General features: G+C 45.4%; 1 protein-coding gene across 1 annotated transcript in view; it reads left to right on the top strand.

The window, feature by feature from the left end:
• Positions 1–21,492, top strand: part of CLASP2 (cytoplasmic linker associated protein 2) — an 817,644-nt gene that overhangs the window by 655,493 nt on the left and 140,659 nt on the right. Inside the window, exons 24-25 of the mRNA XM_070727408.1 lie at positions 16,942–17,105; positions 18,061–18,139. Coding sequence (XP_070583509.1) covers positions 16,942–17,105; positions 18,061–18,139 — 243 coding nt within the window. The remainder of the gene's footprint in view (positions 1–16,941; positions 17,106–18,060; positions 18,140–21,492) is intronic.

Here is a 21,492-nt window from a genome sequence, read left to right as displayed (position 1 = left end):
AGGCTTCCAGATGGCGCTTGGGGTTATTCCAGATACACTTGTCCACAGTTCGGCAGAGTCTCTTGCTGAGGCCTGGAACAAGGCTGCAGGGGAGGCTCTTGACCGGATTGCGCCGTTGCGACCTCTCCGCGGCACTAGACCCCGTAGAGCTCCATGGTTCAACGAGGAGCTCCGGGTGTTGAAGCGCCAGAAGAGACGTCTGGAGAAGCGATGGAGGAAGAGTAAGTCCGAATCTGATCGAACACTTGTAAGAGCTCATATTAAGACTTACAAAGTGGCGCTCAAGGCGGCAAGATGCGCGTATCATGCCGCCTTGATTGCATCAGCGGAATCCCGCCCGGCCGCTCTGTTTAGGGTAACCCGCTCCCTTCTTAATCAGAGGGGAGCTGGGGAGCCCTTGCAGAGTAGTGCCGAGGATTTTAACACGTTTTTCGCTGATAAAATCGCCCGGATCCGAGCAGACCTCGACTCCAATTGTGAAACAGAGTCGACTGACAATGAGTCAGTCGAGGTGACTGGGGCTAAACGTCTTTGTCCATCTGTCTGGGAGGAGTTTGACTTGGTGACACCTGATGAAGTGGACAAGGCCATTGGAGCTGTGAGTTCCGCCACCTGTTTACTGGATCCGTGTCCCTCTTGGCTGGTTTCGGCCAGTCGAGGGGTGACACGGAGCTGGGTCCAGGAGATTGTCAACGCCTCCTTGGGGAGGGGGTCCTTTCCGCCACTTTATAAGGAGGCGGTTGTGCGCCCCCTCCTCAAGAAGCCTTCCCTGGACCCAGCCGTGCTTAATAACTACCGTCCAGTCTCCAACCTTCCCTTCATGGGGAAGGTTGTCGAGAAGGTGGTGGCACTTCAACTCCAGCGGTCCTTGGATGAAGCCGATTATCTAGGTCCTCAGCAGTCTGGATTCAGGCCCGGCTACAGCACGGAAACTGCTTTGGTCGCGTTGATGGATGATCTCTGGCGGGCCCGGGACAGGGGCTTGTCCTCTGTCCTGGTGCTCCTTGACCTCTCAGCGGCTTTCGATACCATCGACCATGGTATCCTTCTGCGCCGGCTGGAGGGGTTGGGAGTGGGAGGCACTGTTCTTCAGTGGTTCTCCTCCTACCTCTCCGGTCGGTCGCAGTCGGTGTTAGTGGGGGGTCAGAGGTCGACCCCGAGGTTTCTCCCTTGTGGGGTGCCTCAGGGGTCGGTCCTCTCCCCCCTGCTATTTAATATCTACATGAAACCGCTGGGTGAGATCATCCAAGGGCATGGGGTGAGGTATCATCAATATGCCGATGATACCCAGTTGTACATCTCCACCCCATGTCCAGTCAACGAAGCAGTGGAAGTGATGTGCCGGTGCCTGGAGGCTGTTGGGGCCTGGATGGGTGTCAACAAACTCAAACTCAACCCAGACAAGACGGAGTGGCTGTGGGTCTTGCCTCCCAAGGACAATTCTATCTGTCCATCCATTACCCTGGGGGGGGAATTATTGACCCCCTCAGAGAGGGTCCGCAACTTGGGCGTCCTCCTCGATCCACAGCTCACATTAGAAAAACACCTTTCAGCTGTGGCGAGGGGGGCGTTTGCCCAGGTTCGCCTGGTGCGCCAGTTGCGGCCCTATTTGGACCGGGAGTCATTGCTCACAGTCACTCATGCCCTCATCACCTCGAGGCTCGACTACTGTAACGCTCTCTACATGGGGCTACCTTTGAAAAGTGTTCGGAAACTTCAGATCGTGCAGAATGCAGCTGCGAGAGCAATTATGGGCTTCTCCAAGTATGCCCATATCACTCCAACACTCCGCAGTCTGCATTGGCTGCCGATCAGTTTCCGGTCACAATTCAAAGTGTTGGTTATGACCTATAAAGCCCTTCATGGCACCGGACCAGAATATCTTCGGGACCGCCTCCTGCCGCACGAATCCCAGCGACCGGTTAGGTCCCACAGAGTTGGCCTTCTCCGGGTCCCGTCGACTAAACAATGTCGTCTGGCGGGACCCAGGGGAAGAGCCTTCTCTGTGGGGGCCCCGACCCTCTGGAACCAGCTCCCCCCTGAGATTAGGATTGCCCCCACCCTCCCTGCCTTTCGTAAACTCCTTAAGACCCACCTTTGCCGTCAGGCATGGGGGAACTAAAACACCTCCCCCTTGCCCATGTTGTTTTGTTGATTGATTGACTGTGTGCCTGTTTTTTTATATATACTGTTTTTTTATGAGATTATTAATTTCAATTGGAATCTGGATGGGTGGGCATTGGATTTGGTATTGTGTACTGTACTGTTTTTTATTATTGTTGTGAGCCGCCCCGAGTTTGCGGAGAGGGGCGGCATATAAATCCAATAAACCTAACCTAACCTAAACCTAATCAGAAATAATTTCCTAGGATAAGTACGGTATTTTTTGGAGTATGAGACGCACCTTTTTACTCCAAAAAAGAGGGTGAAAACTTGAGTGCATCTGAAAACTTAGCTCTGTCTCCCAGCAATTTACCTCCTTGCAGCAAACAGCATAGAGCCTGTTAAGCCAAGCAATTCATTATCAGCTTCCTGGCCCTTAGCTGATTTGAGGCTGGGCCACATGCCTAGTGATGGGAGAGAGACACAGTTTTTTATTTGCTATTGAACTGGATGCAAGAAGGTAAGTCAATAAATACAAATGTCTGTAGAATGTTCAGATTATTATACTTATTTTAAAAGTCTGCTTTATTATTATTCTACACAACCAAATGAAGAAGCTTTTCTAAAATAAATCTTTGATCTGAAGAGGCCCAGTGGTATTGTATCTTCTTTTAAATAGCAGAGAATAACTATACTTTCAGAAAGCCACATTAATTTTAAAGATCTGTAAAAGTATACAGTGATCCCTCGATTAGCACGGTCTCGATTAGCGCGAAACGCTGCAACGCGGTTTTTCAAAAAATATTAATTAAAAAAATAAAATATTAAAATAAAATATTAAAAAATAAAAAATAAGTCCACGCTAGTTCTCTCTCTCTTTCTCTCCCTGTTGCCGGCGTGGTATATGAGAGAGAAAGAGAGAGGCAGAGGTCGGGCGCATTATCGGGAGGTGGAGGCGGCGTGGGGACGCTGGGTGCCGGTTCCCTGAATGGAGACCGCCGGCCGCTCAATTGGGCCGGCAGGGAACAGAATGGAGCCTTCCGCAGTGGGGCTGGTAAGGGGGGGAGCCGAGGGGGGAGCCGAGCCCAGCCCCGTGGCATTCGCCTTCCTCCCGCCCGCAGCCGAGACTGATTGTGGACTCCTTCCCGAGCTCCCTTCCTGAGCCTCCCGTTTTCTCTCCCCCCGCTCGCCCCTTCGCCTCCCTGTGTTCCTAGGAGAAGTGCTGGGGATTGAGGCAAGACAGACCTTCTGCTCCTCACCAGCACTACTCCTAGGAACACAGGGGGGCGAAGGGGCGAGGGGGCGGAGAGAGAACGGGAAGCTCAGCATTCCATCAGCCGCAGCGCTGGCTGTCAACTTTTCTTTTTAAAACTGGGCAGGAGCTGACTTGCCTCCCCAGTGCTAAAAAGAAAAGTTGACAGCCAGCGCTGCGACTGACGGAATGCTGAGCCTCCCGTTCTCCCCCCCCCCCACCTCGCCCCTTCCGGTTTCGGCGTTCGGCAACGGAGTCCGGCGCTGGGGCCATGCGGGGCCGCTCATCCAGGGGGGCGTGGACTGGCAAGTCACCCTCCTTTCTCTTTCTTTCTCTCTCTTATACCACACCGGTAACAGGGAGAGAAAGAGAGAGAGCGGAGGGCACCTTGCCGGTCCACGCCCCCCTAGATGAGCGGCTCCGCATGGCCCCAGCGCCGCCCAGGCAGCTTGCCGCTTGCCGTATTGCAGCGAAGGAGGCGAAGCAAGGCTCCAAGCTGCAATACGGCAAGCGGCAAGTGATCTTGGGGTTTCCCCTTTGCCTGGGCGGCGGGAAGACCAAGGGAAGGTTCCTTCAGCCGCCCAACACCTGATCCGCTCCGCAGCGCGGCAACGGGGAAACCCCATCTTCGGCTCCTCGCTGCTTCCGCGCTGCGGAGCAGATCAGCTGTTGGGCGGCTGAAGGAACCTCCCCTTGGTCTTCCCCGCCGCCCACACGCAAACTCCACCATCTGCGCATGTGCGGCCATGAAAAAATGGCACACATGCGCAGATGGTGGTTTTTACTTCCGCATCCAGTATAACGCGGAAATCGGTTAGCGCGGGAGGTCTTGGAACGTAACCCCCGCGCTAATCGAGAGATCACTGTAATCTGAAATGTAACAGTGTTCTGTTTAGTATTAAGAAAAGGCTCCTGAGTTAAACCTTGACTTAATCATGTTTGGAATATATCTATTTAAATAATTGAGAGGAGTTAGTGTGACTACATTTAAGAAAACTTTCTGGCATTAATATACTGCCATAATGTACATTTCTCAAATTCTTTGCTATTTCAGAAATACACAGCAAACAATGTATATCATCTGTGCTATTTGCTGAGAGGCAAATTGCTGGTAGGCAGAAGCAGAATTTTCCCCCCTTGTTTTCCTCCCCCAAAATTAAGATGCATCTTATACTGTGATGTGTATTATACTCTGAAAAATATGGTAATCCATTAAATTTAAATCTATGGATACTGTTTTTTCCTACTTATACCCATAAGGGTAGTGGATGCACTGTATCAAGGAATTAGACTTTACATTCAAGCAGTTGTAAGTCTTATTTGCAGGTTTTTATTTTTTAATATTTTAGATATTACTTGTTGCACAAATGAAGGAAAAATTAAGAATTAAAGAGGAAACAAAGTACAAGTTTTATGGAGTGGTTGTAATCTTATTATGTGCAGTGTAAAATAACTATAGAATAAAAACGGAGTCAACATGATGGTTTCTGCAAGAAATACTCCATCTCCACCCTGCTTCAGATAACTGGCATTTTCAGTTTGCTCTTACTGTTTCTGATAATAAGTGTTTGAACAACAGTTGACATCAATGTTGCTGAATTTTAATACATGATGTATCTGATTCATTCAAATTTGTTCTGCATTTTTAGTGTAAATTTATATTTTTGGATAATTCTACTTATGAATGCATTTTAACTTCTGCAAGCTTTTCTATATTTGCTAGAAATATAAACGTTAGATGTGTACCTTTAATTTAATTTAATTTGATCTGTTTGATCTGTCATTCTATAATTTTTTAATGTCCTTTGACTGTGTTTGAGGATATTTATTAGCCTAATTATCTAATGGCACTATACTGTCCCATAGGACAGTAAAATATTTAATCTTATATAGATAAGATAGATATAGATATATCAGATTAGCTAAAATTCTGTTATTGAAGCACAATGTCAGATTGTGCAATCCTGTAAATATTGCAAAAAATTATTTTCTTCCATAGAAGAAAGTACTAGAATATAATAGATTTATATTCTAGAAATATAATAGTAAAAAATAATAGACTTCAGTTCTGCTGCGTTTATCCCAAAATATGCACGTCTACTTAAGAGGTTATAATTTTAATAGAAGTGTATAGATTACAGTTATTTAATTTTGATTCTTGAATTGATACACGGCCATCTTTTAAAATTGCTCATTAAAAACATCTTTTTTCAAATGATTTGATCTTGAAAGAGAAAATTGGGGAAGAAGACAGAAGATAGATTGGTACTTATATGCTCTTTAGGAATTTGATTCAAAAAAATATTAATATTTTAAAACATATAAATTCTTGTATCATAATTTTCTCATGCAGGAATTATGCAGATGGCAACTAATTTGTGTTTTATCTCCCCCTCCCCCACCTTTTTTTTCTTTTTGCATGCTGTCCCCTGTGTTGGAACTCTCTAAAGAGAGTAAGTTGGTTCAATATTCGTTAGAGCCCTGACTTCATTGCATGATGGATACTAATCTTTCTCTCCTCTATTTTATACCTATAAAAATGTTTGTAGAATGTAGCTTTTGCTCTTTATAAATTCCTGCAGCTATTCAAATTATACTGAAATGCCTTTGTATACAAATTAATTTTTCTTTTGTTTTTCTACTGCTATTGTGTATTGTGGTGACTGGCGCATTTATTCATAGCATCTAAGGAAAAAGATCTAAAACATTTTTCTCCACAGTCTAATTTCTGATTTATATCCAGATTTGTTTATAGGAATACAAATATACATTCATCAATACATATGTACACGTATCAGGGATGGGTTCTAACTTACCTTACCACCAGTTTGCTTCGTCCACACTGCGTGGCTGCACACACATTGCACACCATTAGGCAGTGTTGCACAGATGCGCATGAGCAGTGCTGAAAATTTGCAAACAAATTCCCCTGCCACCCCTCCAAAAAGCTGAAAACAAGATGGCCCATGCACAGTGCTGGAAACTCAACTTCTGCACATGTGTAGAATAAAAAATCAGCAACCCCCCCCCCCCCAAATCCCCCAAAATTATGCGTCCATGGACTGGCATCAACAGAAATGGCTTTGTGATGTCACCAGCGGTTTGCTACCGGTTCTATAGAACTGGTGCGAACAGGGAGGAACTCACCTCTGATGCATACACACATACATATGTATGTGTACACTGTGGAGCTTTACACATACAGACACACACCCTGATGCATATACACAGACATATGTCTGTGTATGTGGAGTTTTACACATATAAAAACACACTCTTTTATCTATTCCATATCTTGAATATCTCTTCTTCTTTTTTGCAAAATATGAAAATATGTAATACAAAGCAGAGTATAAATTATGTTTATATTTTACTGATTACTTCAATAAATATTATGAAGAAGGAATAGCATTGTTAGACAATGACAGGTGTTGCAATTTTGAACATAAAATGTGGGTTGAATTGACATGTTAAATATCAAGACAAGATGTTTTGTAAATTTATATGAAATGATGCCTATCAGTGCTGTTAAATGCATCACAATTAAGTTGGGGATAAATTGACAGTTGAACTTAAGTCCCATTGAAATCAACAGCAATTATGATCATAATTGAATTGCACCGATATTAAGAATTAACTTGATAAGAATCCAATTTTCTTGCATCATTCGTTTTACTCAATAATGTTATTTTTTGAGTGCTGAGGTGGATAACTGCAGTTTCTAAAACCCCTTATTGTAACCCATGGAAACCCTTTTGATCATGATTTTAGCATTTTGAAATGATAAACACAATTTAAAAAGTATTATAAAGTTATATTCGCATATACATCCAAAGAACACTCCCTACTTCAATATCCATAGAGCAAGGCTTGCTCACATTTAAGATCTAGGATTTTTTGTCTCCTGCCTTGGCTACCCATCTGGCAGGGTTTCTCCTCAGAGGTAGGGGTATTATTCTCTAGCTTTTTTCCACAGCTGACATGCCCCCACCTATTCACCCTGGCCAATGGCCCACAGCCCCTTTGTCCCACACGCTTTGGCATGGCCCATGTTTGTCCTAGGCTTTTCGCTGCCCGGGACAATTAGCCGCCAACCAGTTGGCTAGCTGCCAGTAATGGCATTCAGAAACTGATACATCAAACTTAATTAAAAAAGAAGAAGGGAAGGGAAAGTGAATGAGATATGGAGGTTGAAAGAGAAAAAGGAGATGAAAGAAGGACTACAAACCCCGGCACTAAATGCAGTTTCAGATGATGTTTTCAAACAGCAGAGCAATCCAAGGCTGGAAAGGACCTCTGAGGTCATCTAGTTCAACCCTCTGCTTCAGCAGGAGACATACTGTATATTATCTTGATTATTTTGGTGTTTCTAACACAGAGGAGAAATTCCCAGAAAAGGGAAGCAGTATTCTTAGCAAGGCTGCCATGCAGAGGAAGGCAGACATAATTCTCAACATCAATTGACTCCAAAATTTTGGTTGCTAAGCAAGAGCATTGTTTTGACACATATTATCCAATTCACCCTCCTACAGTAGTTGCAAATCACTGTGGGCCATATTGAGAATTTGAGAGCAAAGGCCTGCCAGATTACCAGTGATTAAGACATTATCTTTGGCTGCTGATTGGTTTCTGGACATAATTCAAAGTGTTGATGATGACATATAAAGCCCTACATGGCATTGGACCAGATTACTTACAGGACCACCTTCTGCCGCACAAATCCCAGTGGCCAATTAGGTCCCACAGAGTTGGCCTTCCCCAGGTTCCATCAACTAGACAATGTCGTCTGGTAGGACCTAGGGGAAGAGCCTTCTCTGTTGCAGCCCTGGCCCTCTGGAATCAGCTCCTCTCAGAGATTCGCACTGCCCCCACCCTCCTCTCCATCCACAAAAGCCTTAAGACCTATCTATGTCACCAGGCTTGGGGCAGTTACAGCATGCCCCCCTCTTCTTTCTGACCATGAAATGTTATGTGTGGATGTGATTGAGTTAGTTTACTGTTTTTTTAAATATAAGGTGATTTTAGTTTAGAATTTTAACTATTAGTTTTATATGATTGGTAAACCTAGGCTACCAAACTGCTAGGAATTCACCAAAAATTTCAAACCTGCTGTTTATGGATGACCTGAAGTTGTATGTAAAATCAGAAACTGAGATACAGTCACTAACCAACACTGTGCGAATCTTTAGCAATGACATCAGCATGAAGTTTGGCCTGGATAAATATGCAACAGTGGCACTGAAAAAGGGGAAAATCACTGAAAGTGAGGGCATTGAAATGCCAAATGGTCAAACCATCAAGTGCCACCAGCCAGAAGCCTACAGATACTTGGGCATCTTGCAAATGGATAATATCATGCATGGCCATGTGAAAACTGTGATCAGCAAAGAGTAAATCCAGAGGACCAGAAAAATTTTGAAGAGCAAACTGAATGGTGGCAACACTATCAAGGCTATAAACACTTGGGCCACACCTGTCATTAGATACACAGCTGGCATAGTGAACTGGACTCAAGCAGAGCTGGACAACTTGGACAGGAAAACCAGAAAATTAATGGTGATCCACAGGGCCACTGATAGGCCAGTATTACTGCTACTGGCGTCAGGGGCCCGGCCAAATTGAAAAATGGGGTGGTGGTTTTGGCCCACCACCATGTGCCAGCCCCCTGGTGCCCGCAGCAGTCATTGTGCCACCATTCCCTGTAGGCTGCGCACGCCTGCACCAGCGCACCCCAAAACGCTCCCTGTGCCCCCTTTTCCAAGGGCGTGCATGGAGCCGCAGCCCCCCACCCCCCCGGCGCCTCTAGCCCCCTCGTGACCCTGGTTACTCGCCGCTGCCCCCCGCCCGCCCGATCCACCTCTCTTTCTCCTCCGCTTCCCACCTTGGAGCATGGCTCTTCCCCCAGCAGGAACGCCCGCCCCGCCGCTCTCGCAGTCCCTTCGCCGAGAGCGCTTTTGTCCCGGTCTCTCAGCTAGGGGGCTGCAAGAGAGGAAGGGCAGGCATTCTCACAGTGGATGCCGGCGAAGGCGATTTTCAATGTCGGGTGCGCGGGCCGGCGCGCGCTCTCCCCATCCCCCTGCCAGCTCGCCCGGAACATTCAAAGTAAGTGGCGAAGGTTTTTCTTACTTTGAATGTTCCGAGCGGGCTGGCAGGGGGATGGGGAGAGCGTGCGCTGGCCCGTGCACCCGACATTGAAAATCACTTTCGCCAGCCTCCGGATAACGAGAGAGTGTGAGAGCGACAGAGCAAGATAGAGAGAAAGTGAGAAAGAGAGAGAGAGAGAAAGAGGGGGAGAGAAAGAGATAGCAAGAGAGAGAGAGAACGAGAGAGAGAAAGAGTGAGAGAAAGAAAACAAGAAAGAAAGAGAGAGAGAGAAAGCAAGAGAGAGAGAGAAAGAAAACAAGAGAGGGAAAGTGAGAAAAAGAGAGCGCGCAAGATGGGGAGAGATAGAGAAAGAGAGAGAAAGAAAGATAGAGAGAGATGAGAGAGGAAGGAAGAGAGTGAGAGAGAGGAAGAAAGCAAGAGAGAGAAAGAGAAGGTCATCCTTCTCTTTCTCTCTCTTTTGCAGTTGAGCAAAAACATAGCAATTTTGGTCTCTCTGTATCGAATTCCTATAGTGTTCTTGCGGATTTAAATAGTAAGGATGTTGGAGATATTAGCAAGGTCCCTCAGGCAGAGAATGAGGGGATGTTCAAAGGGGAAGTTGTCGTAAATGTCACCAAACCATCAAGTACAGTTAGTAGAAATAAAAAGAGGACACATTTTCTTGTGGGTGATTCGACCGTTAGAGGTGTTGATTTGGGACAGAGCAAGGATGTGGTTAAGGTGCTGAGGTGTCTCCCAGGGGCCACTGCCAGCAGGGACAGGAGGCGGATTACAAACATTGTTAAGACTGTAATGTGCACAAATGCTCGAAGCTTGAGCAACAAGCTCTGTGAATTAATGGCCATAATATCTAGAGATAATTTGGACCTGGTTGCCATAACTGAGACATGGTTTAAGGATTCTAATGAATGGGAAATATCCATACCAGGATATACACTGTATAGGAAGGATAGAATAGAGAGAAGGGGAGGTGGAGTAGCCATTTATATTAAAGAAACGAGACCTGTTTTTGCAACAACCGGATGAGAGGCGCGGTCAACTGGGCAAAACCTGGTATGAATGTGCGATAGTAGTTTGCAAACCCCAACAACCTCTGTACATCCTTGACTCTCCTTGGGGATCGCCAGATTTTTAGTGCTGACACCTTGCCCGGGTCCATGGCTATGCCCCCTAGAGAAATGACATGACCTAAAAATTCTATGGTGGTCTGCAGGAACTGACACTTCTCCAGCTTAGCATATAAACGATGCTCTCTCAACCGGAGCAGAACCTGGCGCAAATGTCCCAAATGACTAGACTTGGAAGGGGAGTACATTAAAATTTCATTCAGATATATGACCACAAAATGGTCTAACATGTCGCTGAATACATCGTTCATCAAATGCTGGAAAACAGCCAGGAGATTTGTGAGGCCGAATGGCTTCACTGTATACTCAAAATGCCCGTATCAGGTGCCAAATGCTGTTTTCCACTCATCCCCTGGCCTTAAACGAACCAAATTGTAAGCACTGCATAAGTCTATTTTGGAGAAAACAGTGGCAGCTCATAAAAGTTCCATTAATTCCAGTATCAGTGGCAAGGGATAGCGATTGCGCACCGTAATGGCATTCAGGCGCCGGTAGTCACAACCCAGACGTAAGTCCCCAGTCTTTTTTTTAACAAACAAGACAGGGAGGTCAATGGCCTGATGAACCCTTTGGCCAGATTTTTATCTATGAAGTCCTTGAAGGCCACTAATACAGGTTCCGACATAGAGTACAAATGGCCAGCCGGCAACTTGGCATCGGGTAACAGTTCTATGGCACAATCATACGGGCGATGTGGCGGCATGCGTTCCACCTCTTTTTCATTAAAGACATCCGCAAACTCAGCGAGGCCCTCCGGTAACACTGCTGCAGGGATAACAGGCCCTTGCGAGGCACAAACGTGATGATGGTGGTCTACACATTGTAAACTGGAAAACGTGATGCTGTTCTGCGACCACACCAACTGAGGATCATGCGCCCTTAACCATGACAACAACCCCAAGACAAGAGGGAAATGGAGGCCCCGCGTGACATAACATTGTAACGCCTCCTCATGAGTCCCGATGCTGATCCATAATGGCAAGATCTGAAAACGGATGTGCCCAGACAACAACACCCACCCATCAATGGTTTCTACAGTCAACGGAGGGTTCATAGGACACAAGGACAATGAATGTCTCTGTGCAAACTCTTCATCCAGGAAATTCGTGGTGGCCCCCGAATCCATGAGGGCAAGAGCAGAAATCGATTGAGTATGCCGATCCACCAGGAGTTTGACATTAATCGTGAGGTGACGGTACATTCCAGGGTCGTTATCCAAAGAATCCTTAACTGACGAAATGCCAGCCCGACCTAACATTGCCACCAAGCCGGGCCGCCCTCATTTCCTGACTGCTCCTTCGGCGGGGAAACCAGGGGCATGGGGACAGCCATCGAGGAATCCGTAACTATGGTGGCAACATGAGTTGACAACTCTGGGAGCTGCCCTGCAAGAGTCGGCGTGGCAACAGGAGGACCGGGAGGATTCTAAACCGCAGCAGCAACCATGCTCCTTCGTTTTCAGGGACAGACATTCACGAAATGACCTGCCTCCCTGCAATAGAAGCACCGGCCTGTCGCATGTTGCTGCGCTCTCTCCTCCGGGGACACACGGGATCGCATGAAGTTCACCTCCATGTGTTCCCTGGCAGGGGCACGATCTGCTAGATGAGGAGGCAGGGCAGGCAGGAAGGGACCGGGTACAGGAACCGGGGTTGGCACAGGCATAGCGGACACCCCTCGCCATGGAGCAGGCACTGGCGTGATGCCTGAAACACGGAGGGAGGTCCACCCAGTCCGGTGCACCTCTTGAGCCAGCAGACGAGCCTTAATGGCCAAACAATTCTGCTCCAGCTCATCCAGGGTGCCCGGCAGGACCTCGTGCACCAGCTCATCAAGTATAGTCTCTGACAAGGCATCCTGAAAAGCTTCCATCAAGGCAGCCTCATTCCACTGCTCCTGTCCACTGAGGCTATGAAAGTCACTTAAATATTCCACTAATGGGCGCAAACCTTGTTTCAGCTGTTTCAACACCCTTGTGGCCGTGTGCTCCCGCGCCGGATCCAGAAACTGCCATCACAACTGGGCGCAAAAGGCTCCGTGTCATCTCCCTGCTGGCCGAAACCAGACAAGAGGGACACGGGTCCAACAAACAGGTGGCGGAACTCACAGTTCCCATGGCCTTGTCCACTTCATCAGGTGTTACCACATAATAGGACTAAGATGGGAGAGTTTTAAAATAACTTACTCTAGGAAACTTTAAGCTTCTGTGATTACATTGGAATTATGCTAAACCAAAATTTTTCAATTGAGGTTTACTGTGGTAGAAAATTGGAAAACCTAGCCTTTTTGATATCCCTTTTCTCTGGTCCATTAAATTATAGTTTTTGGTACTGCTTTATCTGGATATATTTAACTGCAGCTTAAAGTTAGTCCTGCAGTAAAGCTTGGAATGAGTTATTACAGGATTCCAACTTTAAATGACAACTCTCCCAAAGCTGAAGTCTTAACAAAATTATGCCTGCACTACCCCAATCTTGCCACTATGTAACAACAGTCTGCAGTTTGCTGCTGTAAAGAGCAAATATAGACGAAAAATAAATGTGAAATTACAACTGAAAATCACTGTCTTATTATGAAATTTACATTTTAGGAATTGGGCAAAAGAACACCTCTTGTTAGTAGCTAGTTTTAACACAAAGGTATAATATATTCGCTGTAATTCTTTTTCTTCTTCCTTATAAGTTTTGTTTGTTTGCAGTAGGAATCGAAGTACTGTATTATTTTTCTGCCTGAAAGACTTAGCAGTGGAAACTATTTTCAACTGGAAAAACAAATACTTTATGGTTGTTCAGACTTTATTTAGCTATTTAATATATTTGAATTAATCTACAAAGTGATGAATTGCAGAAAAAATAGCATGTTTGTATGAAAAAAGCTTAATATTGTGCTTGAGCAATATGAGAGAATATAAGATACACACACACACACACACACACACACACACACACACACACACACACACACACACATATATATATATATATATATATATATATATATATATATATATACACATATGATGGTCTTGGTATATTCAGGTTTCTTCCCGTGTAGGATTTGGAAATTTCTGGCGACGTTTCGACGCGATCTCACTCATCATCTTCAGGCTGGTGTTTCTGTTCTTGTTCTAGGGCGAACACAGCGACACCTGAGCTGCCTTCCTTCTATAAATACTGGTGGCTGGGTGTGGTTTGATGGCTCAGCAATTGCCTGCTGTGTAGAAACTTCCTGGTGAGTCAGTGGGGTAACACCTGGGGTCGTTGATGTAGCTGAGGTATGCTGATTAGTTAATGGTTGTTGATTAGGCGTGATATCCTGAGTAGTTGGAGCTTGCAGGCTACTTGATTGTTTTGCAATGTGTGTTCTGAGTCTGGTTTCAGTCTTTATGGCTGGGTTACATTTGAGGGCTGGTTTCCAGATGTCTGGTAGGCGGAAGGTATCATTTGGGGATGTTTTTCTATCTCGATGGCTTCCATGATTATTCTTTTGCTGTAGTGTTCTGTTTTAGAAATTAATTTAGTACTGTCAAAATCAATTTCATGTCCTGTAGTTTTGAAGTGTTGGAAAAGGGAGGAGGTTTTTTCTTTTTTCTTTAATGCATTTTTATGTTCTGCAACACGTGCATTTACTCCTCCCTTACATCAAAGGCACTACAGATAAAATCAGTAAAATTCTCTGCAAACACAACATCAAGACAGCCTTTGGTACAGATAAGAAAATAGCCAACATCCTAAGAAACCCCAAATACAGCCAGCTAGAAAACCAGGGAGTTTATCAAATACCGTGTAAAATCTGCCCAGCCACATATATTGGACAAACTAACAGGAGAGTAAATGCACGTGTTGCAGAACATAAGAATGCATTAAGGAAAAAAGAAAAAACCTCCTCCCTTTTCCAACACTTCAAAACCACAGGACATGATATTGATTTTGACAGTACCAAATTAATTTCCAAAACAGAACACTACAGCAAAAGAATAATCATGGAAGCCATCGAAATTGAAAAACATCCCCAAAATATGAACAAGCCTACCAGACATCTGGAAACCAGCCCTCAAACGTATCCCAGCCATAGAAACTGAAACCAGACTCAGAACACACATTGCAAAACAATCAAGTAGCCTGCAAGCTCCAGCTACTCAGGATATCACGCCTAATCTACAATCATTAACTAATCAGCATACCTCAGCTACATCAACGACCCCAGGTGTTACCCCACTGACTCACCAGGAAGTTTCTACATAGCAGGCAATTGCTGAGCCATCAAACCACACCCAGCCACCAGTATTTATAGAAGATGATGAGTGGGACCTCGTCGAAACGTCGCCAGAAATTTCCAAATCCTATACGGGAAGAAACCCGAATATACCAAGACCATCATATATGTATGTATGTATGTATGTATGTATGTATGTATGTAGATTGTTCTGAGTTCGGGTTTTGCCCCGTGTAATATTTTGCATGTCTATGCGACGTTTCGGTGAAATCACATTCACCATCATCAGGCTGAAGTTGTAAGCTTCGTGCTGCTGTAAATATATTTATGTCACATGTTTTTTTGCTGAATTTGAAAATTAAGGGAGACTAGGATAGATCTATTTCGGCCTTATTTTGGCCTCATCAGCTAGCCATACCCACTGGGACATGAACCTGCAACCTTTGCCTTGTAAGGCAGAGAATTATCCTCTAGCCTACAGTATCCAATCCCTTCAGCTCTGCACCAGGGAGGGGTTATATATTTTTCTGTCGAATCACCCTGGGAAGATTTAGAGTTTTTGAAATCAGTTTTAATTAAAAGATCTAGTATGCTAGAAGCATATATCAAGTTCCCAAATTCAATGAAATAGAAAACACCAAAGTAGTGAGGAGGGAAGAAGAGAATTGCACCAGTCATCATAGCATTTCTTTGCTCATACTATTGCATGAAGTACTGATTTACAGAAATACAAATATACAGTGATCCCCCGCTCGTTGCGAGGGTTCCATTCCAGGAGCCCCCGCAACGAGCGGGTTTTCGCGAAGTAGCGATGCGGAAGTAAAAACACCTTCTGCGCATGTGCAGATGGTGTTTTTATTCCCACAGCGCTAGCGAGGAGCCGAAGATTGGGGGCGGCGCGGCTGTTTGCCGCCGGCATGGAGGGCTTCCTAGCAGCCCCCCAAACCCGGGTTGGGGGTCCGGGGGGCGCTGGCTCTCGCCGCTTTCGAGCTGAATCCGGGAGCGAATTCGCTCCCGGATTCAGCTCGAAAGCGCCGAGAACGAACGGCAAGGAACGGCTTTTCCACGCCGTTCATTCTCGCCGCTTTCGAGCTGAATCCGGGAGCGAATTCGCTCCCGGATTCAGCTCGAAAGCGGCGAGAACGAACGGCAAGGAACGCCTTTTCCACGCCGTTCATTCTCGCCGATTTCGAGCTGAATCCGGGAGCGAATTCGCTCCCGGATTCAGCTCGAAAGCGGCGAGAACGAACGGCAAGGAACGCCTTTTCCACGCCGTTCATTCTCGCCGATTTCGAGCTGAATCCGGGAGCGAATTCGCTCCCGGATTCAGCTCGAAAGCGGCGAGAACGAACGGCAAGGAACGCCTTTTCCACGCCGTTCATTCTCGCCGATTTCGAGCTGAATCCGGGAGCGAATTCGCTCCCGGATTCAGCTCGAAAGCGGCGAGAACGAACGGCAAGGAACGGCTTTTCCACGCCGTTCATTCTCGCCACTTTCGAGCTGAATCCGGGAGCGAATTCGCTCCCGGATTCAGCTCGAAAGCGGCGAGAACGAATGGCAAGGAACGGCTTTTCCACGCCGTTCATTCTCGCCGCTTTCGAGCTGAATCCGGGAGCGAATTTGCTCCCGGATTCAGCTCGAAAGCGGCGAGAATGAACGGCGTGGGTGGGCAAAGGGCGGGCGGCAGCGAGGAGTTTGCGTGGGCGGTGGGGAAACTCCTCGCTGACGCCAGCAAGAGGGGGAAGACTCAGGGAAGCCGCCCAGCAGCTGATCTCCCGGTTGCCATCTACGCATGCGTGCCCACGGGCACACATGCGTAGATGGTATTTTGACTTCCGGGTTGAAAAATAGCGAAGTACCCTGTTCGCAATGGTTGGGGACGCAATAAACGGGGGATCACTGTAGTTCTGAATCACAGAGAAGAAAAAGGAGAGGATTTGTTTGTTGATTTGATTTGATTTGATTTGAATGCCCCTCTCCGCAGACTGTTTTCCTGCTTGGCTATCTATCATTGTCTCTTTCTGCTTCTATGTGGTATTAAGTTATTTTGTGATTTCAACACAGGCAAACATCAATTCATTTTCTTCCCTTCTCTTTCTTTTCCTTTTGTCCTCCCTTCCCCCCCCCCCCCCCCTGTAGGTGTTCAGTATGTTTTTGGAAACATTAGTAGATTTTATTCAAGTTCATAAAGAAGATCTGCAAGATTGGCTATTTGTGCTGCTGACCCAGCTTCTGAAAAAAATGGGTGCTGACTTGTTGGGATCTGTGCAAGCAAAAGTTCAGAAGGCTTTAGATGTGACAAGGTAATAGATTAATGTCAATAAAAATACATTAAGCTTTTATCTCTGTATTTCAGTTTTGCTTTAGAATACAATAAAATAATCATAGCTACATATGTCAGCATATTAGAGTGTAGAAAAAATAACAATATGTCTGTTTTCATAATATTGTCTTTTTGATGATGTTTATATGCAATATACAGTGGTACTCCTACTTACAAATTTAATTCATTCTGTGACCAGCTTCTTAAAGTTTGTAGAAAAGTTTGTAAGAAGAAGCAATTTTTCTTCTTACAAACTAAGAAGAAGTAGAAAGTAGAAAAGTTTGTAATAAGAATCAATTTTTCCCATGGAAATCAATGTAAAAGCAAATAATGTGTGTGATTGGAGAAACCACAGGGAGGGTGGAGGCCCTGTTTTCTCCCAGGAGATTCCTAGAGAAGCCCCATGGAGGCTTCTCCCTGCCTTTTCCAGCCCTGTTTCCTCCCAGGTGATTCCTAGAGAGGCCCTACAGAGGCTTCTCCTCGCCTTTTCTGGCCCTGTTTCTTCCAGGAGATTCCTAGGGAGGACCCACAGAGGCTTCTCCCCGGCTTTTCCGGCCCTGTTTCCTTCTGGGAGATTCCTAGAGAGGCCCCACGGAGGCTTCTCCCTGCCTTTTCTGGTTACAGTTTTGGAGGGTTGGATTTGTAAGTGGAAAATGGTTCTTGGGAAGAGGCAAAAAAATCTTGAACACCCAGTTCTTATCTAGAAAAGATTGTAAGTAGAGGCGTTCTTAGGAAGAGATACCACTGTACCTTTACAATGAATGAACCCAAATGCTTTGTCCAGTTTTAATTTTTTCAATTATTTAAAAACTGATAATTTTTATATTATCTCTCACTGCTTACCTAGGCAAAGTACATATATTTCTCATTTTATGTATTGTTTCTGAACATACTTTAAGTGTGATGAAGTGAAATTTAATTCTATTATTTCTTAGGGAATCATTTCCAAATGATCTTCAGTTCAATATTTTAATGCGGTTTACTGTTGATCAAACCCAAACACCAAGTCTGAAGGTAAAAATTTTACAATTATGTGTGCCATTCCATTCATAATACTTTTAAAAAGTCTTGTGTTATACATTCTGTGCAGTTGTTTTTCAATTAGTGGGTTTGTTTGTTTCTTTATAAAATTTCAGATGGTCAAGCCATCACTACAGGACCAGCTTTGTTCTTTTTGGAGCTCCAAGGTTTTTTCTGAATTATTGCTTTTTTAACCTATTGTGTGTAAAATTGTGTGTAAAATATTTATCTGCATCCACATACTGCTACTAACCTTTGCAAGGAATTTTGAGCATACTCTTGTATAATTGATAACCATGTTATGTGGTTATCCTGAAACATTTAATGAATATCCTGAAACACAAAGTCCAGCACTGTTTTAAATAAATTGTATGGGTGTCTAACACTAAACTGGTTATGCAAGCTCCCTCAGTCAAGTCTTTTCTAATTTTATGTTTATAATTTTCCAATCTCCATTTAAAATACTGAATAGTCTTACAGTAGAATTTCTTGCTGAGTTTTCTGCATACTCAAATGTTTTTGAATATTCAAACTTTCAGTCATTTGCCTTTAAACTTTTATTATGAATATTGTATGATATTAATGATACATATTCAGATACTGAACTGTTGCCCAAAATATGTAAAAGCTGAAATATATAAACAACAAAAGCTATTCTCCTGCAGATGATCATTTGGAGAAACATCAGACTTGGGTATATATATTCTGTATATACAGCAAGACATTTTGGGAAAATAACAAGCATATATGTAAGCACCATTTTTCTCTGTCTGGCACAGAGATATTTAGTCTGTTAATTGCTTTTCACAAGATCGCACTTCTTTATTTCTGGTTGAAGTGGTATCAAAGTTACAAACAAAAATATACTGTATTTTTCGGTATATAAGATGCACCTTTTTACTTCAAAAAAAGTTCATCGAAAAGTGGGTGTGTCTCATCCATCGAATGTTGCATGGGGTGGGGGGAGTTAGGCGGAAGTCAGCGGTGGCAACCTTCCCTTAGTCCGGTGCTGGTGGTTTTTCACCAAGCCGAAAAGTGGCAGGGGCCAGCTCTCCCCAGCTGAGGCAGATTCTCTAGCGCCCTTCGTCGACTGCCGTGCCCTCCAAAGGTGCCCCTGAAGGCTGATGGAGCCAAGCCCCCTCTCACGGGACAATTAGGGCCGCCCCGCATGCCTCCTCCTCTGGTTGGATCCGCAGAACTCTGAGGGGATGCCAGCCCGCTTCTCCGCAGCTGCTGGACCCCACAAAGAATGCCTGCCATCACTGCAAGCATCCAGCTCCTGAGATGGTTTGCTAACTTTTAACTAGGAAAAATCTGACGAGGACACCCAGCTCCTCCTCTTTCAGGACTTTGTAAATTTATGTCATGCTGAGCTGAGGACTAGTGTCCTGACAGTTGTTTGTTTACATGCTTATTGCCAATGCAACGGGTTCCGTGGGCAATAAAAAAGGATTAACCCAAACGATAGGGCCGCCCCGTGTGCCTCCTCTGCTGGCTGGATGCGCAGACCTCCAAGAGGACACCCGCCTGTTGTTCTGCAGCAGCCACCGCACCCTCCACCTAATCTGTCTGCTGGCAGGTGTTCCCCTTGGGGTCCGGCAGCTGTGGAGAAACAGGCGGGAGGGCATCCTCTTGGAGCTCTGCACATGCTATTAGTAATTTTTCTCTTTTATTTTCATTTCCATGAATATAAGATCTGAAATAATTCTTCTAGGAATAATATTGCTAACACTAAACATTTAAATTTTTCATTCCACCTGTTCTGCCGGGAATTCAAGGGTACAAATTTCAGACACACACACGTTTGAAAATTCAAAACAATGTTCTTTATCCCAAAATTCAAAATAAACTAAGCATTCTTTTTGTATTGCAAAGAGCACTCGTCCCAAAACAACCGGGTAGTCTGTACAATTAACCTTAAGCAGTCATTAAGTACTTAGCTAGCAGCTGTGAAGAAACTTCACACCCCTTCTTCTTCCAATGAAGTGAGACACACACACACACGTTGCTTGGCTTTGTTTTCAAAGGCGTGAAAAATCAATAAGCAAAGTCCAGAAACCAGCAACCCAGAATTCCTGACGAACTGCGATCAGATACTCTTCCACAAGGGCCAAACCCACATGCTGCTATTTATAGCAGCAGCTCTAATTACTGGAGCCTCACCCAAACACAGGTGGCCGCTCTTATCTTCTGTAATATGTCCTTACTTGGTCTCTTCCAAGCATAATTCTGCGCTTGCATGGATCCAAAACGTCTTCATCCGAATCAATGGAAGATAAGGGAGATTCACTGCTTGGGCTGAGTGTCAAGCCCCCCTTTGCCGAGTCACTCCCACCTTCTTCTTCATCCGAGGAAACTAAACTCTGAAATTACTCTGTCGACAATAACACAGGCCTGTGACATGTTGAAGTTTCCCCTGCATCCACCTCCACATTCCCTGGGGCAGGAGCTGGGCCAGAGCCAATCACAACACCATCCCCTCCTGGAAGGCCCCTCTGCTGGCTCCAGCGCAAGGGATAAGGTTTCTGTGGAAAGCGGGCATGAAACGCCTGGATAAGGAAGGGAGCATCAACCAGGGCAGACTCCACTCACGAACAATCATCAGGCTCACTCTCCACTCATTGCACAAGATATTGAAAACAATCGTCCACCCAAAGGGAGTCCCGGATGGCATGGATCATGACCTCGGGCAACAAAGGGACACTGGGATGAAGGGGGCACTCAGGAGAAACAGGTACCAAAACGGTGGTAAACGGGGTGAACACGCAAGTTGGCAGGCAACGTAAGCCGATAGGCCACTGGATTGATGACCTTCTCAATCGGGAAAGGGCCCATGAAGCGTGGATCCAGTTTATGTTGAGGTAATTCCGAAGCGATGTGTTTGGTGGATAACCACACCTGGTCACCAACAGACAACGGGGGGATGTCTCACCGGGACTGGTCCGCTACCCGTTTGTAGTCCTCTTTGGCCTTAATCAAATATCGCTTCACCATCTCATGAACCGCTTGCAGTTCCAATAAGATGTCCTCTGCTGTGGGGACCGGGGAATCTAACAGGGTTAACGGGAAAAACCGGGGATGGAAGCCATAGTTTGCATAAAATGGCATGAGTCTTATGGAGGTATGCCGGGAGTTATTAAAGGCACACTCCGCTACCGGGAGGAAACATGACCAATCAGCCTGCCAGTCTGACACAAAGCACCGCAGGTATTGTTCCAAAATTCCAATGGTTTTTTCTGTTGCCCCATCAGTCTGAGGGTGCTGGGTCGAAGCAAGACACACTTGGACCTGTAAAGCAGACATAAGCTCTTTCCAGAACCGTGCCATGAACTGAGTTCCTCTGTCCG

Source organism: Erythrolamprus reginae, chromosome Z, assembly GCF_031021105.1.
Source record: "Erythrolamprus reginae isolate rEryReg1 chromosome Z, rEryReg1.hap1, whole genome shotgun sequence".
Taxonomy (NCBI): Eukaryota; Metazoa; Chordata; class Lepidosauria; order Squamata; family Dipsadidae; genus Erythrolamprus; species Erythrolamprus reginae.
This window is presented reverse-complemented; position numbering and strand designations above follow the sequence as displayed.